The 20153-nt window shown below is 38.3% G+C and overlaps 1 protein-coding gene across 1 annotated transcript; it reads right to left on the minus strand.

The window, feature by feature from the left end:
* Window positions 1-8378: 8378 nt before the first annotated feature.
* Window positions 8379-12145, minus strand: LOC135082725 (facilitated trehalose transporter Tret1-like). The gene is made up of 7 exons (XM_063977500.1): window positions 12006-12145; window positions 11606-11832; window positions 10926-11249; window positions 10706-10838; window positions 10204-10421; window positions 9540-9734; window positions 8379-9155 (listed from the first exon to the last, which is right to left on the minus strand). The coding sequence occupies exons 1-7, from the start codon at window positions 12073-12075 to the stop codon at window positions 8934-8936; spliced, it is 1389 nt and encodes a 462-aa protein (XP_063833570.1). The 5' UTR covers window positions 12076-12145; the 3' UTR covers window positions 8379-8933.
* Between the last annotated feature and the right edge of the window lie 8008 nt (window positions 12146-20153).

Below are 20153 nucleotides of genomic sequence, written 5' to 3' on the forward strand. Positions count from 1 at the left end.
AAACACGCATTACTAAATTGCATTGTTTTTTATTATAAATTACTTAAAATACTATTGAAACAATGCAAATATTTAGTGAAAGACATATATTAACGTTTAAAACAAAAATCTTAAACCAATACACATAACAGGTTATCAAAAAAATATTTATTTTTGTACAAAAAATCCAGCTTAATACCGAATTTCGGCATAACTTTCCTTGAAGCAAGTTTTGCATGAATCATGCCATTCCTTGTTTTTTTTATCATATGCCGATATTGCAGCTTCTGTCACTATCCTTACACATAGTTCAATCGCCTGTGTATGTCAAGGCAGCCTATATAACATCCTTTCGTCACCTTTTTTCCCTATTATCTGAATAAGTTCGTCATTCGTTTGATTACTTAGAATAGGTGGATCAAAGTTGGTATCTTGCCAGTTTTTTAGATCAATGTAACATTTAGCATCAAAATTAAGTTTAGCACTTCAAAAGTACGTGGTAGTTTTCCCGTTCGTAGGTGAACTAGGTACGCGTTTTTAGAATTCTTCTTGCTGCAAGATTCTCTTATATGCTTTTCCGGAAAAGAAACACTAATATCAGTATCACTACTTGTTGATAACATTAATTCTTGTTTTGGCGTTTTGGGTGAGTTGTTATCGTTATTCAGACATATATTTTGTTGAAGCTTGCTTTCGAACAAACTTTTTTTGTAAACTGTTCGGTGTAATATGACCGAACAAACTGAATCAGCGCACTCGTTCGCGATGCATCGATTTTACCTCAATAAATAATTAGCGCAAATCACGGAACCATCTCGACCGGGTGCGCTCAGAACATTTTTTAACATTTTAACATAACATTTTAACATAAGTCTAACATTTTTAACATTAATGTGGAACAGTGAATAGAACAATATTTTTAACATACAAACTCTTTTAATCCAAACATTCAAACCCTGAGCCGCAATATTGGTCCTTCGAGCAACGGCCTCGCGAGTCGGTAAAAAACTTTAGTTTGGTGTCGATAAGTGAGGTGTATGAACTAGCAAAACATTGGTGAAAGGATTGCAGTGTTTGGACAACATCAACATCAACAACAACAGGACGGAGCATCAGCAGCGTGTGCAGCAGCCCGTAAGCTGAACAACACCTGTAAGATCTGTCCATTTATTTCTCTTAACAATAACATCAAACATGGTAACTTTGGAATCGCAATACCTGCTTTCCGAAGATATCGAACGGGAGTTTAAGAACTATAAAAAGGATGGCGCTGAACGTAAGAACAGTTTTGAGTATTTCAAAAGGCGGTGGAACAAACTAGAGGAACTATGGAATGAATTCCAATTTAATCACGAACAATTACTAGAAAACATTAGCCAAACAGACCCATATTTTGAAAACAAACAGTACGACGCGACTAAAGCGATCTACACACAGTTCAAAAACCTCATTAACAGTGATTGTCAACAATTCCAATCACAACAGACGGCATCTACCTCTAAGATGTCTGATAAACAGAGAATGTCAGGGACAGAACAGCTGCAGGGTGAACAAGGATCCTACAGCAAGTTAGACGAAACATTACGTAAACAGCTAGGCAACTTCAAAGCATTTGAGAGAACAGTGTCTAATATCAACATAGAACAGATGACAGATAAGTGGGAGTTTGAGGACGCATTGAAATTATTAGAAACACGTTGGACAACAATAGACAGCTTACATTGGGAAATAGACAGTGAGTTAGATGGAAAAAACTTAGAGTACGAAGCAAGGTTTTCTAAAAACGAAAAACAATACAACATGTTGAAAAAGGAAATTAACAAGAAAATGTGGTCAGTGTCGCATAGAGAGAAAACAACTCCAACATTAGACATCCCGGTGTTCGGTGGGAACTACACGCAGTGGGTGTCCTTCAAAGACTTGTTCAATGAGGCAATTCATAACAATCCAACATTATCACATGCACAGAAAATGCAATTTCTGAAAAGTAAACTGAGAGGTGAAGCTGAGAGGTTGATTCAACATTTGTCAATATCTTCTGACAATTACTTAACATCCTGGAACATCTTGAACCATCGATATAACAACGAAAGACTAATTTTTACGTCTCATATCAACATACTATTCAACCTACCAACTATGCAGCAACTTTCACTAACAAACATTAAGAAAATGCATGACGTAACAATTGAAACACTTCATGCCATCAAAAACCTTGGCGTAGAAACAGAAACTTGGGACCCAATTATAGTTCATATTTTGTCTCAAAAACTAGATTCTGAAACCTACTCTGACTACTTAGAATCAGTCAACAATCCACGTGCTTTACCCAACTTACAAGAACTACTAGACTTTCTCGAGAGCAAGTTCACTGTGCTAGAAACATCATCTCGACGTAAACAAGAAATACCTTCTCAAAAATCTAACAATCAATCAGGATCTCAACATTTTACAACATCAAACTATAAAAAACCATATTTTAACGCAAATCGCACAAACAACGGCGGTAATATTGCGAAAACGTTTCATGTATCGAGTTACACGTGTCCTTTGTGTAAAAATGAACACGGCATTTATAATTGCACAACATTCTTGAAAATGTCGAACGAAACAAAATTGATGACCATTAACAGACTTGGTATTTGTGTAAATTGCCTATTCTCACATAATGGCAAAAAATGCAACTCTACGAAAACGTGCCGCAAATAGAATAGAATAGAATAGAATAGAATAGAATTGGTTTATTGACACATTAAAAAGACACAATACAGAAAAAATACACAAAAAACACAAAATAATACATCTACACTAATAATATTATAAAGAGGAAAACTTTGTTTGTTTGTTTGTTTGTTTAGTTGTAATGGATAGGCTCAAAAACTACTGGACCGATTTTAAAAATTCTTTCACCATTCTAAAGCTACATAACTCACGAGTAACATAGGCTAAATTTTATTTTGGAAAATAATAGGGTCCCGTAAAATATTTGGGATTTTCATAAGACGTGGAAAAGCGCCATCTATCGTCATTGGTTAAAATCTTCTTGCGCCTGACAAACATTTTTGAGGTACGTAAATATTCATGAAGGCAAAGCTGTCAAACGCCATCTATCGACATCATTAGTAAATTAGTAACTAAATATTACGACATGTAGGTACTATGAATAGCGCTGTTCGTAAATAATATTGAAAATTTAATAAATAAAGATATTTTATGTAACTGAACCATTCACTGTATGTACCTATTTGAATCATTCACTGTGTTTAAACGAGTAAATCAAAGTGTTAATTAGTGACTTTTTACAAACTTCCTTGCAAATTCTTACTATGTGCCGCCATCTACCGAGATGAATATTAGGGTACGGTTCAGCGGCGGACAAATGGGATGGGCGCGTGGGCGATTGTAGTTAAATAGGATAAGAATTACCTACTTCGATTTATTTTCTGTATGTAATTTGTTAATTTTTTGGTAGGGTCTTTATTTTAATTACTTAGGTTGGTAGGTACTTAGTTATTTGATTTTAATGATAATTACTATAGGTACGTATAATTTTAGTAGAAAGAAAGGTCATTGAATGACTAAGTGACTCACTCACTCATCACGAAGTCTCAGAAACTACAAGTCTCAAAAGAGTTCTCAGGGGTTAATGGTCTATTCCACCTGGCTTTGATCACCAAGATGATCAAAGTGGACTCCAGTTAAATTATTTTTTTAGTGTTCTTTGATCACCTATAAATAAATCATACCTCTGAATTGTCACATACATGTCCAATTTGTTTATTGCGGTTTTTAGAAAATATCAAAAATGTTACAAAACAAAATATTATTATGTAGTACAACAATTGGACATGTGACTATTCAGAGGAGGTGTGATTTGTTTGTAGATGATCAAAGGACACTAAAATAATAATTTAACTAGAGTCCACTTGGCTCACCCAGGACATCGTATCCGTGGGTGAGCGATAAGGATGGGTAGCTTGGGGTCATTGGACAAAATTCTACGTGTTCACGGACCAGGCTTTAGTCACTAAGACGAAATTTTGCAAAATTCAACCCTTATGGGAGTTAAAAAGGGGGTTAGAAGTTTGTATTGCAGTCCTCGGTTTTTAAAGTAAGAGACTTGAAAGTTAAAGTGTATGCTCACTATGATCTCTAGATATTGTGGAGGTGTACATATACTGTTCGGTACACTGTGGTACTGTGTACACATCGGTTTGCCGACGATATTGTGGTCATGGCAGAATCGTTGGAAGATCTTGGCACAATGCTCGAAGACCTTAATCGATTTTCCCAACAGGTAGGCCTGAGGATGAACATGGACAAAACGAAGCTTATGCCGAATGTCCATGTTGCGCCCTACCCAGTTTCAGTTGGGAGCTCAATTCTCGAGATTGTCGACAAGTAGGTATGTCTACCTCGGACAAACGATCCAGCTAGGTAGGTCCAATTTCGAGAAGGAGGTCAATCGTCGAATCCAACTCGGCTGGGCAGCGTTCGGGAAACTACGCAACATCTTTTCGTCCAAAATACCTCAATGCCTGAAGACTAGAGTGTATAACCAATGTGTGTTACCAGTGATAACTTATGGCTCGGAAACGTGGCTTCTCACTATAGGCCTTATACAGAAGCTCAGTTGCACAGCGTGCTATGGAGAGGGCTATGCTTGGTGTTTCTTTGCGAGATCGAATCAGAAATGAGGAGATCCGTAAACGAACCAAAGTCGCTGACATAGCCCGACGGATTAGCAAGCTGAAGTGGCAATGGGCAGGGCACATAGTACGCAGAACTGATGGCCGATGGGGCAGAATGGTTCTGGAATGGAGGCCGCGTACCGGAAAACGTAGCGTGGGACTTCCACCTACAAGGTGGACCGACGACATCGTAAAGGTAGCAGGGAACCGCTGGACGCAGGCCGCTTCCAATCGATCAACATGGAAAGCATTGGGGGAGGCCTATGTTCAGCAGTGGACGTCCTATGGCAGAAATGGTGGTGGTGGAGGTGGTACACATACTGAAAATGTATCATTAGAAATCAACTACGGGGGCTAAGGAGATAAAAGGAGGGTTGGAAGTTTATATTATGAAAGTCCTATGTGTTTAAAGTAAGAGAGTTGAAATTTAAAATGTATGCGCTATAGATGCTAAGAGCGGATTTTACGAAACTCTACCCCTAATGGAGTAAAACGAGGTCCACGCGTACGAAGTCGCGGGCGGTCGCTAGTTCTAAATAAAACCCTGATCTAATATTACGACTATTTATAATACTAGCGGCCGCCCGCGACTTCGTACGCGTGGACCTCGTTTTACTCCATTAGGGGTAGAGTTTCGTAAAATCCGCTCTTAGCATCTATAGCGCATACATTTTAAATTTCAACTCTCTTACTTTAAACACATAGGACTTTCATAATATAAACTTCCAACCCTCCTTTTATCTCCTTAGCCCCCGTAGTTGATTTCTAATGATACATTTTCAGTATATGTACCACCTCCACCACCACCATTTCTGCCATAGGACGTCCACTGCTGAACATAGGCCTCCCCCAATGCTTTCCATGTTGATCGATTGGAAGGGGCCTGCGTCCAGCGGTTCCCTGCTACCTTTACGATGTCGTCGGTCCACCTTGTAGGTGGAAGTCCCACGCTACGTTTTCCGGTACGCGGCCTCCATTCCAGAACCATTCTGCCCCATCGGCCATCAGTTCTGCGTACTATGTGCCCTGCCCATTGCCACTTCAGCTTGCTAATCCGTCGGGCTATGTCAGCGACTTTGGTTCGTTTACGGATCTCCTCATTTCTGATTCGATCTCGCAAAGAAACACCAAGCATAGCCCTCTCCATAGCACGCTGTGCAACTGAGCTTCTGTATAAGGCCTATAGTGAGAAGCCACGTTTCCGAGCCATAAGTTATCACTGGTAACACACATTGGTTATACACTCTAGTCTTCAGGCATTGAGGTATTTTGGACGAAAAGATGTTGCGTAGTTTCCCGAACGCTGCCCAGCCGAGTTGGATTCGACGATTGACCTCCTTCTCGAAATTGGACCTACCTAGCTGGATCGTTTGTCCGAGGTAGACATACCTACTTGTCGACAATCTCGAGAATTGAGCTCCCAACTGAAACTGGGTAGGGCGCAACATGGACATTCGGCATAAGCTTCGTTTTGTCCATGTTCATCCTCAGGCCTACCTGTTGGGAAAATCGATTAAGGTCTTCGAGCATTGTGCCAAGATCTTCCAACGATTCTGCCATGACCACAATATCGTCGGCAAACCGATGTGTACACAGTACCACAGTGTACCGAACAGTATATGTACACCTCCACAATATCTAGAGATCATAGTGAGCATACACTTTAACTTTCAAGTCTCTTACTTTAAAAACCGAGGACTGCAATACAAACTTCTAACCCCCTTTTTAACTCCCATAAGGGTTGAATTTTGCAAAATTTCGTCTTAGTGACTAAAGCCTGGTCCGTGAACACGTAGAATTTTGTCCAATGACCCCAAGCTACCCATCCTTATCGCTCACCCACGGATACGATGTCCTGGGTGAGCCAAGTGGACTCTAGTTAAATTATTATTTTAGTGTCCTTTGATCATCTACAAACAAATCACACCTCCTCTGAATAGTCACATGTCCAATTGTTGTACTACATAATAATATTTTGTTTTGTAACATTTTTGATATTTTCTAAAAACCGCAATAAACAAATTGGACATGTATGTGACAATTCAGAGGTATGATTTATTTATAGGTGATCAAAGAACACTAAAAAAATAATTTAACTGGAGTCCACTTTGATCATCTTGGTGATCAAAGCCAGGTGGAATAGACCATTAACCCCTGAGAACTCTTTTGAGACTTGTAGTTTCTGAGACTTCGTGATGAGTGAGTGAGTCACTTAGTCATTCAATGACCTTTCTTTCTACTAAAATTATACGTACCTATAGTAATTATCATTAAAATCAAATAACTAAGTACCTACCAACCTAAGTAATTAAAATAAAGACCCTACCAAAAAATTAACAAATTACATACAGAAAATAAATCGAAGTAGGTAATTCTTATCCTATTTAACTACAATCGCCCACGCGCCCATCCCATTTGTCCGCCGCTGAACCGTACCCTAATATTCATCTCGGTAGATGGCGGCACATAGTAAGAATTTGCAAGGAAGTTTGTAAAAAGTCACTAATTAACACTTTGATTTACTCGTTTAAACACAGTGAATGATTCAAATAGGTACATACAGTGAATGGTTCAGTTACATAAAATATCTTTATTTATTAAATTTTCAATATTATTTACGAACAGCGCTATTCATAGTACCTACATGTCGTAATATTTAGTTACTAATTTACTAATGATGTCGATAGATGGCGTTTGACAGCTTTGCCTTCATGAATATTTACGTACCTCAAAAATGTTTGTCAGGCGCAAGAAGATTTTAACCAATGACGATAGATGGCGCTTTTCCACGTCTTATGAAAATCCCAAATATTTTACGGGACCCTATTATTTTCCAAAATAAAATTTAGCCTATGTTACTCGTGAGTTATGTAGCTTTCGAATGGTGAAAGAATTTTTAAAATCGGTCCAGTAGTTTTTGAGCCTATCCATTACAACTAAACAAACAAACAAACAAACAAAGTTTTCCTCTTTATAATATTAGTGTAGACAAGTGTGAATTTCGATCTGTCACAGAAGGATCCAAATAAATATGGAGAGGAGAGTCAGAATCAATAAACACGTAATAACATTGTTAAAATTGTACTGACTTACGTCCATATTCACAAACGATGCACAGCGTTGAATAGAGAAGAAATATTTTGTGTACCTAAGTTACTTAATATTGGTATTGCGTAATTTGGAAGATTTGTAAATATACTACATCCAATAGCTTCTGAGTGAGTTTGCTATTTTAATAGGATAGGTACAGGTTATTTCCATAGACTCCCTTTAATAATAATAATAAAAATAATTTATTGCTTCACAAAAGGAATTACAAAAGAAAACATAAGAAGGTTGAAGTAAATAAGGAGTCGCTGGTCACTTACATACGTAAAATAGATAAATTATTGGTTTTAGCATGAATATGTAATAATCATGTTTTCCAGCCATATTCAGTGATACTACCTATGTATGTCACCGTAAAATTGTGAATTCCGTCAGATTATAATCTGACGTAGTTAAATTACAATCTAACCTAACCTAACCCACTGTTAGTTTACAATCTAACGCGTTATATTATAAACTGACAGAGTTCACAATTTCACGTTGACATAATATACACTTTCTTACGTTATCACGCCTGAAAATTTTTTTTGAGCAACTAGTGTATACCCAGAGAAATAACTGGTAATAGAGTGGCAGGTTAGTTAAAAGACAAAGTACGAGTAAGCTGTGCTAAGTTTTTATTTATCAAATGTTTCTATTTTTTTACAAGACATTACTTTTGTATCATTAGTAGTGACTTAATTTTTTCACTGAGTTCTCAAAAATATACAAAGTAATACAATAAGTAAGTAATGTAGCTAGAATTACATAAAATAAATAAATCATTAGGTATTTAACTTCGAGTAAGTAGTATGCATGAGTAAATGAGATCGATTCTGTATCTAATTGTATATTTGCTAAACTGGAATGATTAACTAGGTATTTTACGCTCATAAGCTTCTAATGAATTAATATTACCTATGTTAAATTGAACTAGAAAATTTTACTATCCCCTCACACCCTTTCCTACTTCCTACTTTCATGATTTTCACGAAATTGACAGCATTGTCGTTATGATGTTGAAGATGAAAACATCCTTAATCATCATAAACCAAATCACTTGTTGAGCATTCACAATGATCTTGCCATTGGCTATCAGACTATCAGTGAATTATCTATTAAACCATCCAAAGGCCATGGTCACAAAACTTTATCCAATTATTTCATCTAGCCAGTCTATTTAGCCGTCAAGATTTGCTCTATCTGCTCTATGCTCCTGCCCTTTGTCTCTGGAATGACCGCACAGGTCAGAACAGCTCCTAAAAGGTTGACGGCCGCGAACATGTAGAAAAGGGTGTACATGCCGAAAGAATTTGCGATGGGCGTGAAGATGGATACTTGGGTTGAGGATATGAACCAGCCGTACGTCACCAACAGGCCGATGAGCTTTGCTCGCACCTGGAATAAACGGAGAAGTTCCTTGTGTTAACTGCTGGAGTGAACATTACAAAAGGACTGCATGACGTTTAGTTAGAAGTCCATTTAGATACATTGTGAAATAAATCTCATTCCAACTCAACATTAGGTTAAACTTGAATGGTTGAATTTGCGTTGGCAAACAATGGGGGAAAGGCTCTTGGCTATCCAGAAAAATAGCTTCGTACTCGCTGACTTGAGCAACTGAGGTTTCAGTAAGTAAATTGTTGTTCCTTTTAAGGAATATTTATAGCAATCACTCGAGACGCATGTCCACATCGCTGCTTATTAGATACGAGCAAAAATTGAAGTAGTTATTGCAAAGCTAGATTGGATTGTAATTCATAACTTTTGACTATGACTCACCTGAAAGCTAAACATCTCTGACATAATTACGTAGACCATCGGAGTGACACCTGCAGCGTATGCCCAGACTGAAGCTGCTATGGCTATCACTGGCAGCCAAGAGGGTAGAATCCAACCCTGGGAGCGGAGAAGCTGCGTGGTGGCAAGGGTGATCATTGCGACCACGGTTACGGAGTATGTGATGGTCAGGAGCTTCTGTAAATTGGAACGAGGATTCGAATTATTTAGCTTGAACAAACTTCGCACGTAATAAATATCAAGGAATATGAGTAATAAATATGCACTTTGCAAATAAGTTGGGCATTAGCAAAAAGTGTCATCATTTTGATAGCAGATGATCACTACGGTACTATTACTACGATTCACTAAAAATGACGTGCCCTGTTGTGGACTTTCATCGGCGTTTTCATACCAAATATAATATTGGGGTAGTTATTAAAGATAACCTACCCAAATTCCGCGAGTTCATAAAAAATCCGGCAGCACAAAGACAATTTTCTTGCATTGTGAATGAATAGCAATAGACGGTGAACGCTTACCATCACCCACTATTTCAATAACCCCATGTTATAAGTAGCCTTCTTTGCCTCTGGTCTTAGGATCGGGTCGTTATCCTGCAGTTAAGTCTAAATCATCTGATGATGATATAAAAAAGAATGCCTACCTTTCTCCCAAACCTCTCCACACACATCATCGACACCGTGGATCCGCAAATCATCAGCAGGGGCACGACCAGTGACGTCAGCTCCGGGTTGGCTGTCACTCCTGACTCTGACATAATGGTCCACGCGTACGTCAGGATGGTGAAGTTGCCGTTGAATGACTGAGCTGATATTAAAGCCATGACGAGGAAGAAGCCGCGCCGCCATGCCTTGTTCTTGACTGGAAAATGAAGACACATGTTTTGTAATATTCTGCTATTTATAATATTACTAATGGAAGCAAATCGACAACAGATAAAGGTCACAAGGGTCATATTAAGAAATAAATGTGTCGTCAGCAAAACCTTGGTATTTTAATGATATTTTAACTCCTTTGGAACAACTGCAGAACAGATAATAGCAAAAACCTCCTGTTTTTAAAAACTTTTAATACTATTACTACTATGAGGACAAAAGGTTGATTGTGCACTCTTAGTTTTCTAAATAGAACAAATGAATACTTACAAATATTCAAAAATGTTACTGTAGGTAGAGAACTATATTGTTTCTCCTCATTCTTCATATAATCCATTTCATTTTTGACAACTTTGCTATCAACGTCCAAGCCTCTGAGTCTTGCCACTGTCTGAGCAGCTTCCTGAAAATCGAAATTCCAATATTAGGTCACACTTTTCGGTTTTGGCAATTTCAAAGATGAAAACAACTCTTTGTATTCATATCTCACCTCAAACCGTTCCTGCTTAACCAAAAAAGCAGGCGATTCCGGGGCAAACAGCATCACCACCACTGTCACAATCGGTATGCTGATCACTATATACACCACTGTGTGATATCCCAAGTAGCTTCCCATGGCGTACATGATTAACAGCCCAAAGTTCTGCATCAATAACGACATGGAGACCACGGACCCTCTGATGTCATCTTGGCTAATCTCCTTTACGTACATAGGGACTAGGTTGAAGCATCCCCCAGCCGGTATGCCTGCCATGACCCTGGCTATGATGAGGGTTGTAGGGTTGGTTGCCGTCAGCTTTATGGCCCAGCATATCTGTCAAAGTTAATTAAAAAGTAAATTTAAAAATTTGGGATTGTTTCACGACGTCCACTGCTGAACATAGGCTTGTTTAATAAGCACTTAATTGCTAATTGACCTCAAAGAGAAGTAAAGATTTTTTTATTTTAAACATGCTTCAACGTTTCGGTTCTTGTTTTCTGATGTCAGATGCACAAAAGTATAACACTACAAAGAAATAAAAATTACTTCAGTTTTGGACCTCATATCACTATAAGGTCGGTGAAAATAGCATTCAATCGTACGACAATAAATTCCAGTTTTGATAGATAGTGCTTCAGTATTTTTGATTGTCTTTCAAGCGCAAAGCATTTAGCTACTCTTTAACTTACCGCTTGAGGTGCAGCAATGGCTATGATCCCAAATTTTCTCCCGTAAGCATCAGCTATGTACGCGTACAGAGCGACACAAAACGTTGCTGTTAGCGGGAGAATACTGCCAACCCAGGACATTTGAGTGTCCGTCAGCGGCCCAGTTGGAGAGTCTTCGGACTGCAGCACCTTTGTCATGGGGGATATCCATCCAGCCTGCAGCCCGTACGTCATGAGAGTGGTGGACGCTGCAAGGAAACTCTTCATTACTTCTGGCTACCTGGTACTTCTTATTGTTATTAAACATTAAAATCACTTTTATTATAAAGTTACAAAGTCTTCACTGCAGGAACATCGCCCTACTTTATTTTATTTACTTTTTAGTTCACTATTTGTAAATAAGATTGTTAAAATTATTTACCAAAAACTGCATATAACCACTGCACATGAGTGTGACCAACTTTAGCACGTGCACTGTCGTCTTTCGACATTTTTAAGTAACTACGAGTCTAAACTAAAATCTAAGATGCACTAATGGCTAACTAAACTAAAGTAATGATTGTATCTGATAGTATTCCCTTTTATAGTTTAATAAATGGAATGCCATTTGTTTGTATAATTTATTAGATAAAATATATCTTGAAATCGTACACTGAATCTAAAACAAATATTTTGTTTTGTTACGAAAATAAGATAGTCTCTAAAATATCGTCGTGGAAAAATTGCTACACTAGTCTTGAGCCTCATGAAGTGCTTTGATTTCTGAATAACTTTAAATTAGATTTGTTTCAGAAGATGGTGGCTGGTGGATTGGTAGAAGAAACCATGATAATGGTCCTACTGTGGGCATCATTTATCTACTTACATCAATTTTATGTTCAATTTCGCTAACGTTAGGGACTTAAAGGTCTACTCGTTTTCTAAACTTCAAATTCAGTCTCTTGAAGAAATTTTACAGTTTCAGGTGGATTGCTTTATTGGTAAGATTACGTAGAAATAAAACACTTTTATGGCGTTTAATAGATAATCTTTTATTTAATAAATAATTTGTCAGTCAGGACAGCTGTTATGAAACCTTATGAACAACCGTTATTGTGCCTTTTTCGCAACGACCGACAAATTAATAATCTATTGGCCCACCAAAATCTTGTCGATTTCTTCGACACACTTACCTTTAGTTTCTGGTACATACATAATAAATATAAGTACCAGAGTGACAACAACTCCAAAGAGGCTTGTTGCTGCAAATATGAAAAACATGGAGAGCATGCCAAGAGCGTCGATCGATGACATCGTAAAGGTAGCAGGGAAGCGCTGGACGCAGGCCGCTACCAATCGATCAACGTGGAAAGTATTAGGGGAGGCCTATGTTCAGCAGTAGACGTCCTATGGATGAAATGATGATGATGATGATGCCAAGAGCGTTGGAGACTGGTGTGAAGATGGTCACTTGGGCTGAAGATAGAAGCTCCACCTTCGGCCTGATTATCACTTTCCATCTGCTGATATGCAGGCCAAGGGCTTCTTCGTTGTATATTAATAAACCACGCGTAGATGATGCAGCCTATCACTTTTGCTCATCATCATCATTTCAGCCACAGGACGTCCACGCGATTGCTGAACATAGGCCGCAATGACTTCCACATCACACGGTTGGTAGCGGCCTGCATCTAGCGTCTTCCTGCTTTATAGGTCCACCTTGCTCGTACCTAAAAAAGATATACATAGGTACCTAGTATCTAAAACAGATGGAGTATCTTGAAAATTTGTAATAACTTAATTTATTTTTTACAAGTAATTACTCGTAGATGTACTAAGTTTGATTGACGCTACAAAAGTAGACTGTATCTGACACTATTGTAATTTATAAATGGAATAATTGCGTAGATAACATTCATTTTACATTATGTTTAATTAATTACACAAGAACTATTAATTATATAAGTAGGTACTATTAATCGACAATCGTATGTAACATTTGAGAACAATGTTTTATTGTATTGATGTTCGTTAAGGCTTAGGTACTTTGTATCCACAACAGGGTTTCTGTTTCAAGGTTATAATTTTTTTTAGTTAGTAAGTTAGGTTTAATAAAAGCAGGCCGCTACCAACCGGGCCATGTTGAAATTATTCGTTCAGTAACTACAGAGGCAAAAGTTCTCGAGTGGCGACCATGGGCCGGAAGACGTAGCGTAGGCAGGCTTCCCACTAGGTGGACCGACAATCTGGTGAAGGATGCGGGCCGCGCAGGAACGTTCGTTAAGATAATCCTTGGTGGAGGCCTTTGTCCAGCAGTGGACGTCATTTGGCTGAAACGAACGATGTTCAGCAGAGGACGTCCTGTGGCTGAAATGAAATGAACAAAACCCAGAAAAAAAATCAATACACAAACATACTGAAACATAATTACTATGCTCTGTTTTATTTTTAACATCTTTCATTCGCAATTTCTAATTTAGTACCAAATTATCAAAAAACAATCAAACAAAAACAAAGTGACTTGTAAAGTTAAATTATTGTAAATGTGTTCTCTAATACCTAATTTTATTTGTCTTTTTACGATTAATATAGAAATTGAACCCACAAGGGGGAGTGAAAACCTCATAAAGGAAGGCGCTGGATGCAGGCCGCTACCAACCGGTCAATATGGAGATCATTGGGGGAGGACTATGTTCAGCAGTCATCATCATAGAGGTCCCCATCCATGGGAGGTCCCCATGGCTGAAAATATGATGATAATTATAGAAATTGAAAGTTGAGTCTATCTCAACCAATTCAAAGAAATGGAAGATTCATGACATGTTATGGGACTAATCCCACCTCTCGTTCCCACCGCTGCAACTCCTGTGTAGCCAGCATCTACAGCTTGACCGCCAATAAAACCCAACCAGTGAAGGCCAAGTTTGTCCATGCATGCATGTATGACATGGTAGTCAAACAGACAGGTCGTTATAATTTCGTATTTTTATTAGTATTACATCATTTCACAAGTTACTTTCCATGTATAAAAATAACTTTCCTTATTTGATTTAGTTTATGTAAGGTCATAGACACATTGTGTTTGTGATTGTGGAATGTCAAAAAACATTTCGTCTTTCTCCCCGTTTTTTGCAAATAAACAGAGTTAACTCTTTGTTTCGTTATGTAGGTGAGGTGAAATGAAAAACAAAATGACAAAAGACAATCGTGAAGTTAACTCTTCAAAATAGTAGGACTTCAAAATCACGACCTTTCTTTTCGATTATCAAATTTATTTATTCTGTGCTTAGAGGTACCTAATTATCATCAGATTATTTAGTTTCTTTCTAATAATATAGCAGCTAATCATGGAAATCATTGGGGGAGGCCTATGTTCAGCAGTGGACTTCCTATGGCTGAATTGATGATGATCCATTAGTTCCAGTCAAGTTAGAAATCAACCTCGGATTTTTTTCATATTTATTACTAGCTGACCCGGCGAACTTTGTTCCGCCTTAATGGCAATAAATAAGCAGACTTTTTTTTTAATTTCGAACGGGATAAAAAGTATCCTATGTCCTTCTCCTGGCTTTAAACTACCTCCCTGACAATTTTCAGCTAAATCGGTTCAGCCGTTCTTGAGTTATAAGTGGTGTAACTAACACGACTTTCTTTTATATATATAGATGGCGTTCTGAAATGAATGAGGGCAAAAGGTGGTAGGCCCGAACCCCAGGATGTTGGGCAACTGATTTGAAGATGATAATTAATAGTACTAACTCTTGTGAGCTATGATACTAATCCCCGTGATAATTTATGGCATATCAGGGGCCAGTCCCCCCCCCATGAAGAAACCTAGATACTCCTATGGGTTCGAAGGCAAGTAATTTTTTCAAGTACCTAGTCATTTTTGAGATATATTTAGCATTTTAAATTAAAAATACTACTACATACCTTAGTATGACCAATGCTTTATGCCACTTTCGAAATATTTACTTACCGCGATGACGTCTTTATTGCAAGACCGTATTGTATGGCATATTCCATTGTTTTTATAGCCGTTAGCCCAGGTTTCCACCAAGGCGGAGAGGAGAAGTGTTTGGATTAACCAATCAGATTTAATTTTTTCCACCTTTTGACATTGGAACAAACGTGACCTTCACTTGGGTTTTTATTGGCGGTCAAGCTGAAGATGCTGGCTACACAGGAGTTGCAGCGGTGGGAACGAGAGGTAAGAACAGTCCCGTACTTTCACATCTCTTCTCCGCTTCGCACAGCTACGTTCAGCACCGCGCCGCTGCTGCTGTCAAATTGTACAGAAAAAATCGTCCGCCCATCACCTTCTCCGCTCATTACCGCTCCGCTCCGTCTTCGTGGAAACGGGGCATATAGCTTCTCCATGTGTGATAGTGTGATCGTCACCTTAACGCTGATTTATATCATTCAACAGTAACTAAATCCTTTATTAAACAATCATGGTTGTTCAAATAAGTTGACATAGCTGCCGTAAACCTAAATATGTAATAGTAATCTTTAGTAAATAATTAATTATGTCATTGACATTGGATACGTATAAGTAAATAAGTATATGGTACAACAATGGGGTTATCCCAAATTTTCATATTTTATAAGTTTGATTGATATTAACAGCTTTTGTTTGAAATAGTACAAACTAATTTTATTAATTCCTAATTCCATTTAAAGACTATGTTTTGTACTTAATAAAATTATGTGGGTATTGTTTCTTTAACTTCATTTCTAAAAAATATTCCTGGGAATGAAAAGGCAGATCGCTTAGCTAATGATGCAATTTCTTGTGGTGACATGTTTCCTTATAAAAATTACAGTCATGACTTACTTTCACTTCCCAAACTCTCTCTTATGGAATCCTGGGAAAGTCAATGGACTGACAGCAGTCAAACTAAAGCAAAACACTATAGGAATATTCAACCACATGTTCCTCTCAAACCGTGGTTTTTCAAACTGAAGCTGGATAAGGCAGGGACTAGTAGCCTCATTCGTATGCGACTGGGTCATGTTTGCCTTCCCTTCCATTTGGCTAGATTAAAGATTGTAAACAGCGACAAATGCGACTGTGGAGACGGAAGTGAAGTGGGTGACATAAACCATTGTTTATTTTCCTGTCCTAAATATGACCGCTCCTCTTTTATATCTTCCTTACTTTCCCTCCGTGTCCCTTTTCCTTCTTGCATTAATTCTCTTTTATACACGAACGACCTAACTATATATAAATGTATCTCTATTTATTTATCTAATAATAATATAAAGATTTAGTTTTTATACATTTGATTGTTTATTGCTGAAGTAATATTTACATTTCAATTTCCTATGTTCCTATAACTACTGCCTGTTCCTACCTATACTGATCCTAGCCCTAAATTCCGAAATTCCGTTTTTTACTGATCCGTTTCCCTACCTTGACATTGGCAAATGCGCAAGCCGCGCGAGCCATTAAAAAAAAAAAAAAAAAAAAAAAAAAAAAAAAAAAAAAAAAAAACTAAACATTATCCACAGTAAGTTAGTTTTACCTGAAAGTAAGTCAGAAGTAAAATATAGGATTAGTGATAGTGAACTACTTTATGGTGTTAGTTTAAGCAAAACTCTGTAATTAAATGTTTGTTTAAAGTTTTTTTTTTACAAAAATACAAAGTAATTTTAATACATTCTAATCTCTTCATTTCACAATGTTAGGCATTTGTTAAGATTGAATGCCGTGGTGTTCCCCAAACAAATAGATTTCCTATTTTCTCTAAAGTACGGCCAACTAGCAGCAATACAAAAGGTCGATACGACTGTCGAGTTGACAATATATTCTGTCTCTTCCCATCTTGTGTATTTGTCGTAATGTCTCGTTCTCCCGCCAAAATATGTCGAAGTCAGACGGGTCCACCCATGACATTGGGTTTGTTTACATTTGGTATCGCTTCTCATTGGCCCTACTTTAGTTTCTCGTCAGCTAAAGGCTGAAACATTCTTTTAAATTATTAACAGCACAAGTAGTTTTGTTCTCTCATCTCCTAATTTTACAGCACAGACTCCAGCCAGGTCCTCACCGGTGGCATTGCGGTTCTGGTGAGGATGGTGGGGCTGGGGTAGATGGAACACTGCTCTGAGGTCCACCCTGACGTGATGCCCCAGAGACCGTCTTCTGCTACCACTGGGGCGCCGACATCGGGCTGTGGAATAATTATTGTCCCAATTATTAAGTACACGAAGTTGTCCATTTAACACTATCCCGGACAGTAACCCAGACACAAAAGAAGTTTAAGGCTGAGTTGCACCAAAACTTTAACCGTGACTATCGTTATAACGATAACCGGTGTATTTTGTATGGAGTTTGACAGATTTTTGACGTTTGTTATAGTCAAAGTAAGATGGTGCAACCCAGCCTAATTGATATAGCAGTTCACTTTCCAGTGTTGGTAAGGCAAAAATATTATGAGACATGTAAACGCAAAGGAAGCTTTAGGAAAAGCCTCCCATCAAACCTTTGCAATGCCTTAACTAGGTAACTAAGTAATAAGCACACATGTATTAGTGATAAGACCTTTAATGTACACTTAGTAGGCAAATAAACAATTTGAATTTGAATTTGAAAAAAAAAGGGCAAAGTTAAATTTCATTTTGACGATTTGTAAGTACGATTTAATAGTCAACAGACAACAACGACGACACATCTGTGTAAACGACTTGTCGTGTAGGGGAAGGTTAAAGGCACAATAATGTCAAAACCGCACTCAATGGTCCACTCCACGAGTGTACAAGAAAGGCTGCAATGCAAGGGAATGGCGACGGATTGTGAAGCTTGCCATCAAACCAGGTGTGACAACCACGACCGCTCTGCCATGAGTGTAGCGACGAAAAAGAAGAAGATACAATAAAGTTTTTGATTTCGACTTTGATGAGCACAGAAATACCAAGATGTATGGTCTTTTCTACATCTTCATGACAGGAATAAGTCGATCTTTTTCACCTAACTTGAATTTATTTCTACTCGTAGCATGGAAAAACTCATTCAAATGCACTCCAAAATTAAGTGCAAGTAAATATTATGCATTTACTGAGTTCTTTGCATTCAGGTGAAATTATTAACGGCAGTTAATCTTTAAATAAGACTTAAACAAGATAAGGTCGCTAAATATTATGCACTCATAACAAAGACTGCATAATAATAATAAACTGCAGTAATATTGTAAGCTATTAGCTGATGGGGCAGCAAGCTTCTGGAGTGGAGGCCACGTATTGGAAAACGCAGCATAGGACGTCCACCCACAAGGTGGACCGACGACCTCAAAAAGGTAGCAGGAAGGCGCTGGATGCAGGCCGCTATGGAAATCATTGGGGCCTTTGTTCAGCAGTGAACGTCCTGTGGCTGAAATGATGATGATGATGAGCAAGACTGATAGGCTGTATCATCTACGTGTGGCTTTTTTTATCCACAACGAGGAAGATCACCTGCATATCACCTGATGAAAGTTGATAATCAGGCCGAAGGTGGAAGCGAGCTTCTACCTTCATCCCAAGTGGTCATCTTCACTCCAGTCTCTAACGCTCTCGACATGAAGCTTGTGGCTGATAAAGAAGAAGATCCTCACCATACAAACACTATGATGTGTAGCTATCGGCTTCAGGCACAAGCTGGTCTCATCCAGGACAGCACTTCTGGCCCGCATCATGGCCGCACAGGTCTTCCACGGAATCAGCTTCTGTTTTGACACCCTCATGCTCTGATACTTCACGCGCTCCTTAGCTGTGTGTGGAAGGACGTTGCCGTTCACCTGCGTTTAATAATATTGGTGGTTTATGCACGATTGAGCCATGCAAGATACCTATGGCAATTTAAGTTGGACACCTAGTTACTACCGCATAGAAGAAGATTCTGTCAGAGCCTAGCATAATAATATGGTGCTGCAGTTAATTTAGTTAACATAAACATAGCCTAGCTGAAGATGTCCAAAAAAATTGCTTCAGCGTCAGCATTACCTTTTTTCAGATCGGAATGGTTTTCGACACACGCGGCATGACAAAAAATGACGTGATGATTTGGAAAAACAAACGTAAACTTTGGCCTGATTTTTCATCATGGAGGAAGCTGGAGATTCAATAATAAGATAGGAATAAAGAGAATCAGAAACATCAAACAACAAATCTTACTCACAATCAACCTCGGCCAGTAAGTGGTCATGAACTTTGCGCTGACGACGCCTTGTTTAATCTTTGACAGCTGGATGGGCTTGATAAAATCTGTAATGTTGACAGGTCGAGCCAGCTTGATGAGGGCCAGGTCAAATGATGGCTTCCCGAACTCGTAGGAGGGGTGGATTTCGACTCGTTTGATGGGCACAATAATGCCTCCTTTCTTGCAGTCTACGGAACCTAATCGGACCCGGAAGAGCTTGATTGCTTCTCTTACGCTAAAAATAAAAATCGGTCCATATTGTTAAAATAGTTCTACTTCCAGGCTAGGAAAAGTTAACCTTTACAGAGAAACATAATGATAAAACTGTTTGTTTACAAAGGACATCAGATTTGCAATCGTTTTAATTATTTGTTAATTTTGGTACTCAATTAGCAGAGCAACAGAATTTCG

The sequence above is a fragment of the Ostrinia nubilalis genome, chromosome 22, assembly GCF_963855985.1.
Source record: "Ostrinia nubilalis chromosome 22, ilOstNubi1.1, whole genome shotgun sequence".
Classification (NCBI taxonomy): domain Eukaryota; kingdom Metazoa; phylum Arthropoda; class Insecta; order Lepidoptera; family Crambidae; genus Ostrinia; species Ostrinia nubilalis.

Bases quoted from the DNA above. Each gene is read 5' to 3' on its own strand.
- LOC135082725 (XM_063977500.1), bottom strand. From the start codon at position 12,075: ATGTCGAAAGACGACAGTGCACGTGCTAAAGTTGGTCACACTCATGTG. The intron at 10,839-10,925 runs GTGAGATATGAA...TTCGATTTTCAG, and splicing joins TTAAGCAGGAACGGTTTGAG to GAAGCTGCTCAGACAGTGGC. The intron at 9,735-10,203 runs GTAGGCATTCTT...TCCAATTTACAG, and splicing joins TGGAGAGGTTTGGGAGAAAG to AAGCTCCTGACCATCACATA.